Below are 13,650 nucleotides of genomic sequence, written 5' to 3'. Positions count from 1 at the left end.
TAAATTGGAAAATCTAGAGGAAACAGATAAATTCCTAGACACATACATACAACCTACCAAGATTGAACCATGAAGAAATCCAAAACTTAAACAGAACAATAATAAGTAATAAGATTGAAGCCACAATAAAAAAAAATTTCCCAGTAAAGAAAAGCCCAGGACCTGATGGCTGCACTGTGAATTCTATTGAACATTTAAAGAAGAACTAATACCAAACCAACTCAAACTATTCCAATAATTGGAGGAGGAGGGACTACTTCCAAACTCATTTTATGAGGCTAGTATTACCCTGATACTAAAACCAAAGACACATCAAAAAAAGAAAACTACGTGCCAATATCTTTAATGAATATTGATGTAAAAATCCTCAAAAAATACTAACAAACAGAATTCAGTAATATATTAAAAAGATCATTTGTCATGACCATGTGGGATTTACCCCAGGGATGCAAGGACAGTTCAGCATACACAAATCAATCAATGTGATACATCATATCAACAGAATGAAGGACAAAAACCATATGATCAGTTCAACTGATCCTGGAAAAGCATTTGATAAAATTCAACATCCCTTCATGGTAAACACACTTCAAAAACTGGGTATAAAAGGAACAGACCTCAATACAATAAAAGCCATACATGACAGACCCACAGCTAGTGTAATACCGAATGGGAAAAACTGACCGTCTTTCCTTTAAGATCTGGCTTACTTTCACCACCGTTATTCAACATAGGACTGAAAGTACTAACTAGAGTAATTAGACAAGATAAAGAAATAAAGGGCATCCAAATCAGAAGGAAGAAGTCAATTATCCTCATTTGCAGATGATATGCTCTTATATTTGGAAAAACCAAAAGACTCCACCAAAAACTATTAGAAATGATAAACTCAGTAAAGTTGCAGGATACAAGATCAACATACAAAAATCAGTAGTGTTTCTGTATGTCAACAATCTGAAAAAGAAATAAAAAGTAATCCCATTTACAACAGCCACAAATAAAATACCTAGGAGTTAATATAACCAAAGCAGTAAAAGATCTCTACAACAAAAACTATAAAACATCAATGAAAGAATTTGAAGAGGACACAAAAAAATGGAAAAATATTCCATGTTCATGGATTAGAAAAATCAATATTGTTAAAATGTTCATACTACCCAAAGCAATCTACAGATTCAATGCAACCCCTTGCAAAATACCAATCACATTTTCACAGAAATAGAAAAAACAATCCTAACATTTATGTGGAACCACAACAGACTCAGAATAGCCAATGCTACCCTAAGCAAAAAGAACAAAACTGGAGAAATCACATTACCTGGCTTCAAATTATACTATGGTGCTATAATAACCAAAACATCAGAGTACTGGCATAAAAACAGACACACACACCAATGGAACAGAATAGAGAAAATCCAGAAACAAATCCATACACCTACAGTGAACTCATTTTTGACAAGGTTGCCAAGAACATACACAAAGGGAAAACGGAATATCCACATGCAGAAGAATGAGACTAGACCCCTACCTCTTGCCATATACAAATATCAAATCAAAATGGATTAAATACTTAAACCTAAGATCTCAAAACAATGAAATTACTATAAGAAAACATTGAGGAAACTCTCCAGGACATTGGAGACAAAGATTTCTTGAGTAATACCCCACAAGCAAAGATCACCAAAGCAAAAATGGACAAATGGGATCAAATAAAGTTAAAAAGCTTCTGCACAGTGAAGGAAACAATAAAGAGACAGCCCACAGAATGGGAGAAAATATTTGCAAACTACGCATCGACAAGGGAATACAAGGCAGAAAATATAAGGAGATCAAACAACACTATAGGAAAAAAAACTAATAATCCAATTTAAAAATGAGCAAAAGATGTGAATAGACATTTCTCAAGAAAAACATACAAATGGCAAACAGGCATTAAAAAGGTGTTGAACATCATTGATCATCAGAGAAATGCAAATCAAAACTACAATATCATCTCAACTCTGATAAAATGGCTTATATCCAAAAGACAGGCAATAACAAGTGCTGGTGAGGATGTAGAGAAAGGGAACCCTGGTACACTGTGGGTGGGAATGTAAATTAGTACAACCACAAAGGAAATAGTTTGGAGGTTCCTCAAAAAACTAAAGTTACCATATGATCCAACAATCCCACTGCTGCGTATAGGTCCAAAAGAGGGAAATCAATATATCAAAGAAGTATCTGCACTTCCATGTTTGTTGCAGCACTGTTTACAATAGCCAAGATCTGGAAGCAACCAAAGTGTCCACGAACAGATGAATGGATAACTAAAATGTAGTACATATACACAATGGAGTACTATTCAGCCACAACAAACAATGAGGCCCTGTCACTTGCAACAACATGGATGTAACTGAAGGTCATTGAGTGAAATAAGCCAGGCACAGAAAGACAAACTTCACATGTTCTCACTTATTTGTGGGATCTGAAAATCCAAACAACTTAACATATGGAGATAGAGAGTTGAAGAATGGTTATCAGAGACTGGGAAGGGTAGTGGGGGATGCAGGGGTGGGAAACAAGGATGGCTAATGGGTACAAAAAATATAGTTAGAAAGAATGAATAGTACCTAGTATTTGATAGCACATGTTTATTATAGTCAAAATAATTTAATTGTACATTTTAAATTAACTAAAAGAGTATAATTGGATTTTTTGTAACACAAAGGATAAATAGTTGAGGGGATGGATACCCCATTTTCCATGATGTGATTATTATACAATGCATTCCTGTATCAAAATATCTCATTTACCCCATAAACACTTACTATGTAATCACAAACATTAAAAAATTTAAAAAGAGAAAGTGAGTAAACAAAAATTAAATATGAGAAACCTTATATTGTTCGCTTCTGCAGGGGTAGGAATCCACTCCCCAACCCCTTTCCTAGCTTGTCCGTATTCTATTCTGTTTTTTATTTGCAGGGGGAGATTTTTTTTTTTTTTTTTGAGACGGAGTCTGGCTCTGTTACCCAGGCTGCAGTGCAGTGGCCGGATCTCACCTCACTGCAAGCTCCACCTCCCAGGTTTATGCCATTCTCCTGCCTCAGCCTCCTGAATAGCTGGGACTACAGGCGCCCGCTACCACGCCCGGCTAGTTTTTTGTATTTTTTAGTAGAGACAGGGTTTCACCGTGTTAGCCAGGATGGTCTCGATCTCCTGACCTCGTGATCCGCCTGTCTCGGCCTCCCAAAGTGCTGGGATTACAGGCGTGAGCCACCGCGCCCAGCCTGGGGGAGATTCTTTTTATGGGGCTCTCTGAGCAGAAAACGTAAGGAATCCGTCATCTACTATAACATGGGGTCCTTTTGTACAAGCATTTTCCTGCTCTTCAGACACCGGCAAAAACTAAAAAATGAAATAAAAATATTTTTAGTAAAACATTTAATTATAAATTAGTAAAATGTAATTATAAATTTAATTATAAATATTTTTAGTAAAACATCTACTTATAAATTATAAAATACAAATCTGTAACCATTATCAAAATACATTACTTGAAATGTTATATATTATACATTTCTTATTCCTAAATTAACAAATAATTGTAGATTTGTATAAGGCATTAAGAAAACATATTGCCTAGGTTTCCTTCCCTGCTTCCATCAACTCCACTGTGGGGGACAGGAAGGACAGAAAGTAAGAATCAAAATTAGGTAAGAACTGGTAAAAGTTTTAAAGTAGACTCTACTCCTCTAAGGAGAGTCACTCTATCCTATCAATTAATAATGAGAATTTATAATGAGAATTTAGAAGACTGGAGCATCTAAATGGAAAGTACTTTTTCAGTGGCTTTTAGAAAATGTGTGCTTACTAAAAACATATACATATACACATTCCTATATCTGTGCATATACATTCATGTTCGGTTTGTAATAATTCATTGAACTGAACACACATGCTTTGGCTAGTTTTTTGTATATATGTCATATATCAAATGAAAAAGATAAAAAACTAGCATTTATATGGAATTATTAATAATTGTACATTTACTTACTATTATTTCCTTAGCTTGTCGAACCACATCAGCTGTTTTTGCCTGTAATTCTGCATTTAAACGCCTAAAAGCAGAAAATAATTGGGATATACTGAAGATCGTAACAAAAATAAAAATTAAACTTCAGCAGTTACACGTTATCAAGTGACCTAATCAACAAATGCCAAAATATACATATGGTATTCTTACTCTAAAATGAACACAGCCATTAAGAACTTATCCTCAACTCCCCATGATTCCTCCTTCCTTGTGGTAGGACCTCAAACACTAAGTGTTAGCCTTTCTGTGGCCCTCTACTAATTTCAAGTGAAGCAACTTACCTAATATATTTGGGAAGAATAAGCTGGGTGAGTTCAACAGAGTTGTTATTAGCCTACCTGCAAAGAATACAAGTTCTAATCTTGCTTCTCCAGAGACAGGCCCTGTTCTAATTGTGGGCAGAAGTGGGCAGGGTATGGGGGAGACCTGTTCTGGTTTGGGGTGTTGCTTTAACTGGGGAGCTAAATGTGAGGTTTAGTGAGCAGCCCACCAGCTGAGCTGTGAGGTGGCTCACACCTCAGCTACACACTTTAACATCAAGCTTCCTTGGAAATAAAGGTGACTATCTTGACCTCGACCTGTCACTCCTTTTTTAATTATGATTTTTCATTCTACCTGGAATCTAGCAAGACAAGGAATACTATTTACTTGGTCCTATATTAAGACTGCAAGAATGACATTATTATTGAAAGAAATTGTTTTTAAAGGAAAAACTGCCCATAATCCTACCACCACCATCCATTTTTATTTTTAATATTCCCTTCCAATTTTCATCTATAGCATATACACAATTTTGTACTGTTTGCCCACAGCAATATAAAAGGAATATCTATCTCCACATAATCTTTATAAGCATGTTAAACGGCAATGCAATTCAATAAATTGCAATGAACATAATGTACTGAACTCTGTCCCTATTGTTAAGTCCCCTTTTTCACTTTTAAAGGTTAACACCATAATAAACATACTCAAAAGCATATAACTTTTTTCTCCTGTTGAAATGTCACATTTCTAGAGCACCTAGGATCTTCTGAGGTTATGTGAAGGAGACATAAGGATTTGAAAAATTAGTTATCTTGTTTTTCTTAGACATGTGATTCACAAGTAACACAAAACACAACCTCCAGCCCAAGGGAAAAAAAAGAAGAGGGAGATCAGTACCATATCCTTTAACAGTCTGAAGCTTTAAGAAATATTTTTATATCTTAGGATTACGTGGTCAAAAGAAAAATATCTAAGAAAGACTTAAAGGTGCCTTTAAAGTGCCATTACCTGATTTTTCAAATTTCCCTAACAAGGACTAGATCACAAGGACTTAAATGGAAGTTTCCAATTAATATAGTGGACCAAGATGACTGAGAAGACTATTCTACTCTAAATCCATGGACATGCCAGATAAAATGTAATGGAGGAAATATTGCTAAGCTCAAACTCAGGCAAGGGAAATGCCCTGGCACTAAGAATAAAGCAGCAATTCAAAGTGAGAGCAACAAACAGGAACAGAAGCCAAAATAGCTTAAAAGCTAGAATCTGATGCATGTGAGTCATGAAGGGATACACCTGTGAAACACAGACTACAAAAATTCTACCCACAACCTTAGGTGAGCAGAAATGAAACTAGAACCATGGGTAGAAAAAGATTCTCTTGCGAGTAATTAAAACAAACAAGAGGGAAGTCCAAATTCATCTTACCTAAATGATACATGCCAAAACTTTAAAATAGAAGAAAGCTGATGTGGAATCAATGAAAACTTGAAACTAGCAAAGGTAAATTGAAAACCACCCTATAGGGACATTTACTCATCTAGAATATGTAGGACTCTCTCAAAAAGCAAATTGCTAATGATGATTTCAAAAAGGTAACAAATTGCGTAAAGAAACAAGCTGCGAAAAGAAAGAATCAGCAGACGTGAGGAAAGAGAAAATTTGTACTATAAGAAGAAGAGATAATATAACAATTCAAAAAAGATTTTAAAATTAGCATTAATTTGTAAAAAAATGCGTACAGAAAAAAACATTAGGCAAGAGCCAATTTTATCACAAAAAAATGCTGAATTAGATTGAAATAATAAATTACACAAATGAAAAACACAGTCACTGAACTTAAGAAGAACTCAAGGAAATTTGACGGATATGTTGAACAATATAATGGACATAGAAGGAATGAGTGAATTAGAAGGCAGATATAAAGAAATCACCTACAAGGAGATACAAAAAACAAGGGGATAAAACCACAAAAGACAGGTTAACATCCATTGAAGACAGATGTTCTGTACCTACTATAACAGAAGTTTTAGAAATCCCAGAGAGGCCCGGGCGCAGTGGCTCACATCTGTAATCCCAGCACTTTGGGAGGTGGAGGAGGGAAGATCACTTGAGGCCAGGAGACCAGCCTGGCCAACGAGGTGAAACCCCGGCTCTACTAAAAACACAAAAATTAGCCAGGTGTGGTGCTGCATGCCTGTAATCTCAGCTACTCGGGAGGCTGAGGCACAAGAATCGCTTGAACCTGGGAGGCAGAGGCTGCAGTGAGCCAAGATCATGCCACTGCACTGCAGCCTGGGCAACAGAGTGAGACTCTGTCTCCAAAAAAGAAAAAAAGAAATCCCAAGAGGAGTGAATGACAGTATTTCAAGAGCTAATGCTAAGAATTTCCCAAACTGAAGACATGGATCTCATGAAGAATAAAGAAAACAAATCCACCTGTGCATACATCACAGTGAAACTACAGAATTTTAAAGATAGAGAGTACTCCCTAAACTACCAAATCATTATTTTAAAAGAACAGAGAAAAAGTCTACCAGCATAATTATCTAAAAAGCTGACAGCAGATGGCTCATTAACACTTCCAACATTGTAACATTTATATTGTCTGTTGACAATATAAGGATATCTTTAATGGGCTGAGAAGGAAAAGTTGGCCATCTAGAACTATATTCAGATAAACTGTCATTGAAGAATAAGTGCAAAGTAACAATTTTCAAAAAGACTGGAGAGTTTAAGACTCAGGTTTTCACAGAAAATAACGAAGGGTCTACACTTCAGGAAGGAGGAAAATGAATCTGGAAAAAAAGAATCATGAAGATATCAGAAAACATGATAAATCTAAATTAGTACAGACTATAAAAATACATTGATGATTAACTGGGTGTGGGTGTATTCAAAACAACAAAGTAAAATATTATCTAACTTAACAGAGGAAACCAAGTTAAAGAATTCTAACATCTTTCCAAACCAGTAAAAATAAAGACATAATGAAAACCCATTCAACCAGCAGAAGACAGACAAGAACCAAAGACAAGACATAATAGAAAACATAAAAAATAAGGTGGCTAAGACAATTTCAAGTTATGTAATAACATAAATAAATTAAATTCACTTATTAACAGGCAGAAATTATCAGACTGGTTATAAAAAGAATGCTCTTACTGATAAATGACATACAAAGTTTGAAAATAGAGGGATGAAGAAAGATATAACAGACACTGCATAATAATGAAAGGAATCAAGAAGATTTCAATAAGTCAAATAAGATACTCCCAAACAAAAATGGCCACAATCATAAGGATTTTTTAAAACTATAATTATAATTGATGATTTTTAATACACTTCTAACAGAAACCAATAAAGCTGCAACAAAAAAAAGCGAGGATACCGATGTCATGAAGAACAGATATAGAACAGATTAGACAACAAATAATAAATACATTTTCTATCAAAGAACACATAGAACTTTTACAAAAAGGGAACATGCACTTGGCCACAAATAAGTCTCAATACATTTAAAAACTTAATATATCAATTCTCTAATCATATGAAATTTAAAATAAACTAGGCTGGGCCTGTAATCCCAGCACTTTGGGAGGCCGAGGCAGGTGGATCATTTGAGTCCAGAAGTTAAACACCAGCCTGGGCAACATGGCGAAGCCCAGTCGCTACAAAAAATATGATACAAAAATAAGCTGGGCATGCTAGCACATGCCTGTAGTCCCAGCTACTCAGGAGCCTGGGAGGTGAAAGTTGCAGTGGGCTGAGATCACACCATTGCACTCCAGACTGGGCAACAGAGTGAGACTCTGTCTCAAAAAAAAAAAAAAAATTACCATGGCATGGTGGCATGCGCCTGTAGTCCCAGCTCCTCAGGAGGCTGGGGTGGGAGAACTCTTAAGCCCAGGAGGTCAAAGCTGCAGTGAGCCATAATCACACCACTGCACTCCAGCCTGGACATCAGAGCAAGACCTTGTCACATACAAACTTAGAAAAATAAAAACTAGACAACAGTAAACAAACAACCCTATGTGCTTGCAAACTAAAAAACACACTTCTAAAAATTACTATGAAAATCATATAATATTTAGAACTAAATAACCATAAAAGAAATATACATCAAAACAAGTCCTGGAATATAGTTAACCTATAGTTGAAGAGAAATTTAAAGACACAAATATATTTATTTAAAAATAAGAAAAACAATAAATGAGGTAAAGAAATTAAAAAACAAAAAATCAATCCACCCCAGTTAGAAGAGATCATTTGTCTTTATTTCTATAAAGATTAATGAAATTTTAACATCGCACAGATTAGCAAGAAAACCAAAGCTGGTTCTCTGGAAAGACCAATGAACAGATAAATCTCCCAGGAAGCTTGATAGAAAAAGAAAAAGACAAAACTAAACAATATTGGAAAGCTACCAAAAGGAGGGGTGTACATGGTTATGCATACAGTCAAGATTTCAAACGTACCACCATAGAGTCAGTTTATGCTAATATATTTTAAAACATACATGATATGAACACTTTTCTAGAACCAAAAATTATTTTAGAAATAACCAAAAACTATTCTAGAAATAGTACATCTAAATAATCATTAAAGAAGCTAAATTCATAGACAAAAAGAATCCCCTTGAAAAAAGAACACTAGACTCAGACAGTTTCACAATTTTAATCAAAGGGCAGAAAATCTGTAATTATAAAAAGCTTCCAAGAAAAGAAACAAAAAAGGAAAACTATTTGGCTTCTTTCATGTAGCCAGAATAATATTGATATCAAAAACGGAAAGGAAAAGAACTTGAAAAAAAAAGTTTAACACCCATTTCACTTTTGTTCATAGATGCAAAAAACCTACATAAAATTATAGCAATCATATCTAGCAGTCTTTAAAGTAAAACAAGAAACCTGCCTTTGTAGTTCAGTATGTTAAAACATTAAAGGAGGGGAAAAGAACATACCAATACCCGAATTAATTGGGGAAAAAATAAGTTTTGATACGTTTAACACTCATTCAAATTAGGAAATAAGGGGAAGAATTTTAAACATAATAAAAAGAATCTACCAAAACCCTAGGGAAAATCTCAAATGTAGTGATTATTAAAAGTGGGCTTCTCAAAATCATAAACAAGGAAGCTCACCATCACTTTTTCTGTTCCATATCACATGGGAAGTCCTAAACAGAGAAAAAGAGAGAATGCAGGAGAATTATCAAGGGACAAAATGATCAAAATTTGCATATAATTGTCTTCATCAAAAATCCAAGGGACTTCACAGAATGAATAAAAGAGCCCAGCAGGACTGAAGATCTGTGTGTATATAAATACAGATGTAGCATCAACATCCAAAAATTCTACATTTATAACCAATTAGAAAATGTAATAGAAAAAATTCCACTTATTATATAGCAACTAATCAGTACCTTGAAGCAAATTATATATGCAAGAATTTTATGTAGTAAAATGATAAAACACTATTAAAGGTCAAATAAATCCCATAAATGGAGAAGTATCATATTCATGGAAGATTTAATAGCATAAATAACTCAGTTATCTGCAAATTAATCTGTAAATCCAATGTGACTGGGATTTATGAGGGTGCTTGCCCTACCAGTTATCATGTTATCTTATTGTTAGCTATCTGTATTATAATACAGGAATGAAGCTTGAAAAATTTATCCACTTGAGCGATTACCATCTTCCTTAGTCTATCCTCTTAGATAGTGATTATTTCCTCCAACAGGAGCAGAATTGCAAAGGTTTTGGATTGAGGTCTCTGGGAAGTAGCATTCTAATGATTAATGCCAAGACAACAGGTGGCAAAACAGATACCATACTGTTATTTCATATTCTTGCTTACAGGGATGGCCAGACATTTTACTCTTCTGCATGACACAGAAGTACTCTAGAAGATTCAGGTAGTGTAGGGAGTTACTCTGTTCATATGCTTCAGAGTGCACAACTCAGAGTACAGATGACAGAACAAGTAACAGCTGGCCACCATATAATACTGTTTAGCTATCTCGTTTTATAAAACAACTCGTGCTAGAATAGAATAATGGTCCCTGTATATTTCTCATTTTAAACAGGACTATATCCCTAACGATGCAGCAGAACTAGGTGCAAAATACAAAATACACTCTCAAATAACTGAACAAATAAACCTAATCCAGGTATTTAATACTATATGGTTAATGATAATGAAAATAACCGTTTTGATTCAGACACAGCTGATAAAGAACTATATATAGAAAATAGATTAAGTTGCTTAGGTACACTTTTGAACTGGGATAATCTGCCCATTTTATAAGAGAGAAGAAGATACGATTATCTTCCTACTTGCTGTGGTAAATTGGTCGGTGTATAGTTCATCTAAACACAGTACCCTTCAGTTTTAATTTCAAATATGCTTTAATTTTAAATATAGATCATATGTAGATCATATGGTAACTCTATTTTAACTCTCTAATACAAACTGCCAACTATTTCCAAATTTTAATCTAGTTATTTTATATTAAATTAAAAAGAAAGGGAGTCGTTAAAAGGCACTTTTTTATAAGGGTATGTACGATGGCAAATAAAACAGGCACGGTCTCTGCCCTTAGAACTTACAGTCCAATGGAGGAGACAGACAAAAAGGAAATTCACAAATGAATTTATTGTAACAAATTATGCTAATTAGAAAGAAAAACCAGTGAGACAATGAAAAAGACCAACAAGGGAGCATACTTAGCATGGTCAAGGAAGGCCACTCACATTACAGGTTGAAGGCGTGTGTGACTGCCTCTTTCCAGAGACAGAAAGAAAACCTGGGAGTTTTCGGAACTAAAAGGCCAGTGAAGCTGGAGAATTTTAGGATGAAAAGGGGAAGAGGGAATAAGATCAAATACGGGAGGCAGGAGGAGCCACATCGATCAGAGCTTTTGAAACGCAACAGGAAACTATTGTACAATTTTAAGAAAGGAATGATATGATCAAATTAAAAGATTACACTGACTGCTGTGTGAAAACTTGGGGATGAGGAGTGGAATGGGCCAAAAATGAAAGCACCGTTGTCAAGATAGTTGTAATTACACCGAGAACAGGTAACAAAAGGAACATTTGAACGAGAACGGTAATTCTGATTGCAGTGGGAAGCATCCTTTCAATTTAGAAACCAACCTAAAGGAAATTTACCCAAGGTAAACTCTATGAACTTGAAATTAAGCGAAATAACCTAAACTATCAAATGAACTATTTGCGGCAATTCCTGCTACCCGAATAACTTTCAACAGTATCTTGCTGTTTACTTGAGCTACATTTCAAATTAAACAACATGTTTACTTGGGCTAAATTTTCGCCCACTTCAAATATCTTCGAATACGCAGGCGAACTACTCAGATCAGAGATAAAAGGATCAACGGCAGGTGAACGAGATGACGAGAAGGGAATGCTGCAGAGTGAGTGGTCCCGAAGATCCAGCCAGTCTCCAGGAAAAAAAGCCTCATTTAGATGAAAGAAAGAAGGAAAAGCTCAACCGCTGAATTTCTTACTTATATTCTTCCTCCAAGGCGAGGAGGTCGGGTCCAGGTGTAGAGGGTTGCTGAACGGGTGGCGGGAGCGGAGTCCCTGGAACGCTGCTTCTCTGTAAAAGAGCCAGAGACTTTCAGAGCCAAAGTTAAAGGAGGTTAGGCGTCCTAGTCGCCGGAGCCTAGACGCTCCCCAGGAGCCTGGAGTCGAACTGACCGTAAGACCCAGACTTCGCCCCGCCATCTTTGGCGACTGCGACGCGGTTACCGAGGCAACGACGCATCTTCCCGCGAGAGTTTCCACATCCCGGGCAGCCTCCAGCCCGGTCGCCTACACCTTCCCACTCCCAAATTCTGTGCGGAGAGCCGGGCGAGACTCTGGCAGCCGCCCCGGCCTTTGCTCGCACCACTCGGCACTGCCCCAGTAACCCAGGAAGGCTTCTTAACTGGAAATTCGACTTACAGCCGGTGTAAATTCTCAACTTGGGGGTTGGAGGAGTTTCAGCCCAAAGAGGCAGGTCCGTTGCTGCTACTCTGTAGAAAGCAAGCTGATGAGGCAAGTTCCTCCCTGTTGTGCTCTTCAAACCGTTAGTGGCTAATCCGACCTTCACCCCTTTTGCTTAAAGTGAACTCTTCAGTGGAATTCAGAAGTTTTGATTTCTAATTTTTGTTTACAGCATGCATGGCTAAGACTCAGGCTCTCAAGTTAGTAAACCTAAATTCTTATCCTGTCACTGCCACTTACTAGTTATATGGCCTTGGGCAAATCACTCTGTATCTCAGCCACTTCATTCGTCAAATGGGAGTGAGAATAGTGCCCACTTGACAGTTACGAGAAGCAGATGAATTCGTGCTTAGGATCATGCCTGAAACACGTAAGCAGTTAATTATTTCAGTTGTTTTGGAATAAAATTGACGTCCGGAAATAAACCGTGATATGTATGGTCAACTGATCAAGGGTGCAAGACCATTCAATGGGAAAAGAATCGTCTTCAACAGATGAGGACACAACTGGATATACAAATTCAAAACAATGCAGTTAGACCCTTACCTCACAACATATACAAAAATTTAAATGTATCAAAGACATAAACTTAGGAGCTAAAACTCTAAAACTCGTCAAAGAAACTGTTGGTGTAAATCTTTATGACCTTGAATTACAATTCTTAGAATCCTTGATGGATTCTTAGATATGACATCAAAAGCATTAGCAAAAAAAAAAAAAAAAGAAAGATAAAAGAGCCTGGGCACGGAGGCTCATGCCTGTAATCCCAGCACTTTGGGAGGCGGAGGCGAATGGATTACCTGAGGTTGGGAGTTCAGGACCAGCCTGACCAACATGGAGAAACCCTGCCACTACTTAAAAAAAAAAAAAAAAAAAATTAGCCGGGTATGGTGGCTCATGCCTATGATCCCAGCTACTCGGGAGGCTGAGGCAGGAGAATTGCTTGAACCTGGGAGGCAGAGGTTGCAGTGAGCTGAGATTGCACTCCAACCTGGACAACAAGAGTGAAATTCTGTCTCAAGAAAAAAACAAAAAAGAAAAAAAGAAAAATAGATGAACTAGACATTATCAAAACTAAAAACTTTTTGTTTCAAAAGATACCATAAATAAAGTAAGAAGACCACAGGAAGAGGGGAAATTCTTGCAAATTATATATCTGATAAATAACTTGTATCTGGACTATAGAAAAAACTATTAAAATTCAAAAATAGGTGAGTGCAATGGCTCATGCCTGTAATCTCAGCACTTTGGAGGCTAAGTCAGGAGGATCACTTGAGCCCAGGAGTTCCAGACCAGT

The 13,650-nt window shown here is 36.3% G+C and overlaps 1 protein-coding gene across 3 annotated transcripts in view; it reads right to left on the bottom strand.

The window, feature by feature from the left end:
- TEX9 (testis expressed 9) overlaps positions 1–12,425 on the bottom strand; it is a 67,321-nt gene extending 54,896 nt beyond the window's left edge. The window contains exons 1-4 of one of the 3 annotated variants that reach the window (XM_077939452.1): positions 12,066–12,117; positions 11,873–11,964; positions 9,483–9,517; positions 4,037–4,100 (exon numbers count right to left, since the gene is read on the bottom strand). Coding sequence is in view for 1 of the 3 variants with exons in the window: in XM_015142303.3 (XP_014997789.3) it covers positions 4,037–4,100; positions 11,873–11,964; positions 12,066–12,092 (183 nt within the window). In the remaining 2 variants the exon portion in view is untranslated. Of the gene's footprint in view, positions 1–4,036; positions 4,101–9,482; positions 9,518–11,872; positions 11,965–12,065; positions 12,118–12,311 lie in introns of those variants that run through there. The other 2 variants (XM_077939451.1, XM_015142303.3) reach the window with 2 other exon arrangements.
- Between the last annotated feature and the right edge of the window lie 1,225 nt (positions 12,426–13,650).

Source organism: Macaca mulatta, chromosome 7 (genome assembly GCF_049350105.2).
Source record: "Macaca mulatta isolate MMU2019108-1 chromosome 7, T2T-MMU8v2.0, whole genome shotgun sequence".
Classification (NCBI taxonomy): Eukaryota; Metazoa; Chordata; class Mammalia; order Primates; family Cercopithecidae; genus Macaca; species Macaca mulatta.
Note: the sequence above shows the minus strand (reverse complement) of the source record. Positions and strands in the feature narration are given on the sequence as shown.